Genomic DNA, 4,150 nt, shown 5'->3' with positions numbered 1-4,150 from the left:
GCGTGCCTTTGATGTTACCAGTTAAACATGAAGCAGAAGATTCCAGACACCGTGGTCTGATCTGAAGTCAGTGTTTTATGCTTTAGAAATCTACACATATTAAGGTTTAATGTTTACTCAATATACCATGTAACCAAACTTCACCTCTGTAAAAAAGGGGAAAAAAAGGAAAAAGAGGTTTTAAAGTCTCCTAGCAAGGTTATACTGAACCAACCCTATATTTGAAGTTCTGACTGCTCTGGTAATGATTCAATACTCCTTTCTAACTGGTGTGAAGACATCATCACCGATGTTCTCTGTCAATGTACAGAAATAATTTTGAACTCAGGTCCACAGTACAATTTAAATGTGCTGCAGATGGGTTGAGATGAATTAAAACTGCTATACTTTCACATGAACACCTTTTCATTCAAGTAGCTACATTTGAACATCTGAATTAATTAATTCCTTCTCTGCTCTCAGATGATTTGTCTGTAAATGAGGGAGAAAAAAAGGAAACATCTAACAGCTAGAAATTCAGTCGCTAATGCATCCTGATCCCTTTCCCCTGAGTTCAGGGAGGGATTTATGATTCATACATAAAGATGACATGATTATTGTTGCAGTTTTATAATCCGAATTTTGCCCTCGACTTGTTACGTCAGGGCTCTTGACTCCCCTCTCCCTTGTTGCAGACGACCAAAACTGCTGGGAGCCCCTCTTTGCTCGGAGATCCGCCGCATCTAGCCATGCCACAACTATTATTTCCCTTGTCAGCTGCGTAAAGCCTACTGACAGTGGCACCGCGCTGAAAGCTGCGGGCTGCGCTGGGTTCGAGGGCAATTAAAGCGCCTCTCTCTTTACTCCTGTTTGCTTTCTTCATCCTGGGACTGAGCGACTCTGTGTTGGTCTCCAATCTTTCTGCCGTGCCTCCTGGAGCTCTCACCACCTTCCACGATTACGTCCCAAATCAAAACAGACTTTTTAGCGCTCGCTTCTCGGACCCTCCAGAGGAAGAGAGTCGTCGCCGCGGTCGTTTGCATCATCATGGTTTTGGCTCTCATAATCGCTATTCCCCTGCTGGTCCAGACCTCCAAGACGAATGCACACTACGAAATGATGGGGACCTGTCGGATGATCTGTGACCCGTATCACCCCAAACCGAGCGCCACGGCTCTTGAGGTCATGCAGGACCTGAGTGCCATACCGTCTCCAACCTTTGTCCATGGGACTAAAGGTGAGCCGGGTCGACCAGGGAAACCCGGTCCTAGGGGACCACCAGGCGAACCGGGACCACCCGGTCCGAGAGGACCGCCAGGAAGCACTGGTGATTCAGGAAAGATTGGTTATTCCGGCGTAGTGGGAACTGCGCAGACCGAGACCGGCGCGGAGAGGGGCTCTGTCATCGGCGGGGCGAAAATTGCGTTTTACGTGGGTTTGAAAAACCCCCACGAGGGATATGAAGTGTTGAGGTTCGACGACGTCGTCACAAACCTCGGGAACCACTATGACGCGACAACTGGCAAGTTCACGTGCCAGGTGTCTGGGATTTACTACTTCACCTACCATGTGCTGATGCGCGGAGGAGATGGTACCAGCATGTGGGCAGATTTATGCAAGAACGGTCAGGTAAATATTACCTCTGTCTCAAACTGTGACACATGATAAACCTACTTACACTGATCATACATTGAGATTGATGGCTCTTCTGCATAGATGTAGTGCTGCCGGAACGCACTGGAACGATCTGCGCCACTGTAATTCTCCAAGTGATGATATAAAATACCAGCAGTTCACAGCATCCGTTTGAAATGATGCGTAATGGCACATGAAGATCACAAAAGTGTCCGTCATACCAGAGAGTTGACAGAAAACCAGCTGTAGTGCATCTATGAACCAGCTTAACTTCATCTGGTCTCTAATATGAAAGCAGAGGACATGAATGAGGTATAGAAACATACAAGCTAGTGCAATAATAAAATCATGTTTGTTATAAATAATTATAGCCTATATATTTGTTTATATAATTTTAATTCAACTGTCATTATTATGTTCAAACCTTCCTCTCATTATCAACAAACTAAATAGCACCTATATATCTGCTGCTCCGTGACACTACCGCCGGTGAATGCTTTGGGATGGCCGGGTGAGGGGCTCACGGCAGTGAGACATGCTTTCACGTCGGAGTCTCCAAACCAGAAACGTCTGTAACAACACCGGGAAAAGATGCTAATAGATTTAGATTCTAGTCACTTTTGACAAAAAAGGGAAAAGAGGGTTTGAAAAGTTCCTAGATTCAGCGAGAAAGTCCCCAAGTTGGCAACACTGCTTGCTGGCAGCTGAGTCCTGACTCCTGTCTCTCTAACACTGCGGGGCAGGCCAGTCACATGGCGCTGTGTTGCGCTTTCAAAATAAAAGCAGGTCAAAATCAAATATTTTCCTTTGCGGTATAATTTTTGCAGGGGGCAAATGCGCCTGTCTCCAATATTGGGGAGGACTCAACCTATGATGTGTGTTACTTGGTACTGGAGCCACACTTATGTTTGTTTGGCCCTGCCAGAGTGGGTGGCAGGGCCGTTGCTAGGAATTCTGGGCCCCCTTAAAGAATACTAAAGTGGGCCCCTATGCCCTAACATTTCCAGTTTTATTTCTTAGACTACGTATGTATTATCATTTTTTATTTAGCCTACTTTGTTTTGCATGAGTATTAGTCAGGATCTTATGCAGAATAAATCAGTCATACAAAACTACTGGGGTTTTTTGTGGGCCCCACTGGGCACTGGGCCCCTAGAATTATCATCATCTTTCTCCCCTATACAACGGCCCTGGTGGGTGGTTGGTGAAACTGCTGGTTTACAAGGTTTAAGTTCTCTCTCTCGATTTGCAGGTTCGAGCCAGTGCCATAGCACAGGATGCAGACCAGAACTATGACTACGCCAGCAACAGCGTTGTCCTGCATCTGGACTCCGGGGATGAGATTTATGTGAAGCTGGACGGTGGAAAGGCGCATGGTGGAAACAACAACAAATATAGCACGTTTTCTGGTTTCCTTTTGTACCCGGATTAAAATGGAATAATGTCCACCTTAAATGAACGAATTAGGTTGGTTAGATCGGAGGAAGCTTCCTGCAGTTAAACTCTGTCTCATAATCTGAATCATGTGGATGAGTGTCGGTCCACAGGTGATGTCATCATCCGATCACACTCATTCCAGTCTTGCTCAACTAAAAACAGCCGATGTCTCCAGAGTGGCACATTCATGGACCCTTCTCAAACACTTATTTTGATTTGGGAATAATTGAAAATTGAAATAATAATTTCAGTTTCAGATAATCAGTTAGTTAGACACAGTTTTTTGGGACTCTGCAGCATGAACTGAACTGCAGGATGGAGTCACAGCCTGTGTTTGCAGTGTAGGTGTTGTTTCATGTGTGTTTTGTGGAGTTAAAGCAGAAGTAAGTGGTCCGGTCGTTTTCGCTAATGCTGCGTTCCAGGCAGGCTTTTGAAATCGTAAATTACAGCTTCAAGTCACAACTTACGACTTTGTAGCGTTCCAGGCAACCCACTCCGTTTTTCCGACCTGTTTTATCGGTGAAAGTCACTATAACGGCCACTCGTAACTTCCGACCGGTGAACTCGTACCAGATCGAACTGGTACCACTTCACGGTCGGAAAAATACGAGTTTCCTTGAACGCACCATAACAGTCCTCGTCCCTACGTCGCCACATTCACGGCGTTCCTTGGCTGCACACACAGCCCTGCATGCCGTTCTCTCTCCTCATTGGATAAAAACTGTAGGATACGATAAATGTTTTCTCTTCGGCTCAGAGCAGAGCAGAGTGACTGACAGACCCGTGTTTCAGTCCAAACACTCTATGTAAGTGATTGCTGTCGGAAGATATAACTATTTAAGACTTATATTAACACAAATATATCACTTACTTCTGCTTTAAGGTCACTCAATAGTGAACTGGACTGGGCTGTAGGGCTCTGATGACCACTCCTATAATCTACACATATGTATGCTGTTATGTATATATCTATTTAAAATGAAATGGAATTCAGTGAACCCACGTAGGCTCCAGTTGACTATCTAGTGTTGTTAACATGATTATATACGTATGTCTTGTCTTGGTATTGAAAATGTTAGTCAGTAATTTCAATAATTTG

At 44.9% G+C, this 4,150-nt stretch overlaps 1 protein-coding gene across 1 annotated transcript; it reads left to right on the top strand.

Annotated features, from left to right (window-relative positions):
- Positions 1-467: 467 nt before the first annotated feature.
- Positions 468-3,421, top strand: c1ql2 (complement component 1, q subcomponent-like 2). The gene is made up of 2 exons (XM_085765556.1): positions 468-1,608; positions 2,867-3,421. The coding sequence occupies exons 1-2, from the start codon at positions 1,027-1,029 to the stop codon at positions 3,044-3,046; spliced, it is 762 nt and encodes a 253-aa protein (XP_085621682.1). The 5' UTR covers positions 468-1,026; the 3' UTR covers positions 3,047-3,421.
- Positions 3,422-4,150: the final 729 nt, after the last annotated feature.

The sequence above is a fragment of the Trachurus japonicus genome, chromosome 21 (assembly GCF_045865225.1).
Source record: "Trachurus japonicus isolate A0001 chromosome 21, Traja_1.0".
NCBI classification, from domain to species: Eukaryota; Metazoa; Chordata; class Actinopteri; order Carangiformes; family Carangidae; genus Trachurus; species Trachurus japonicus.
The sequence above is the reverse complement of the archived record's forward strand: the minus strand, read 5'-3'. Positions and strand labels throughout refer to the sequence as shown.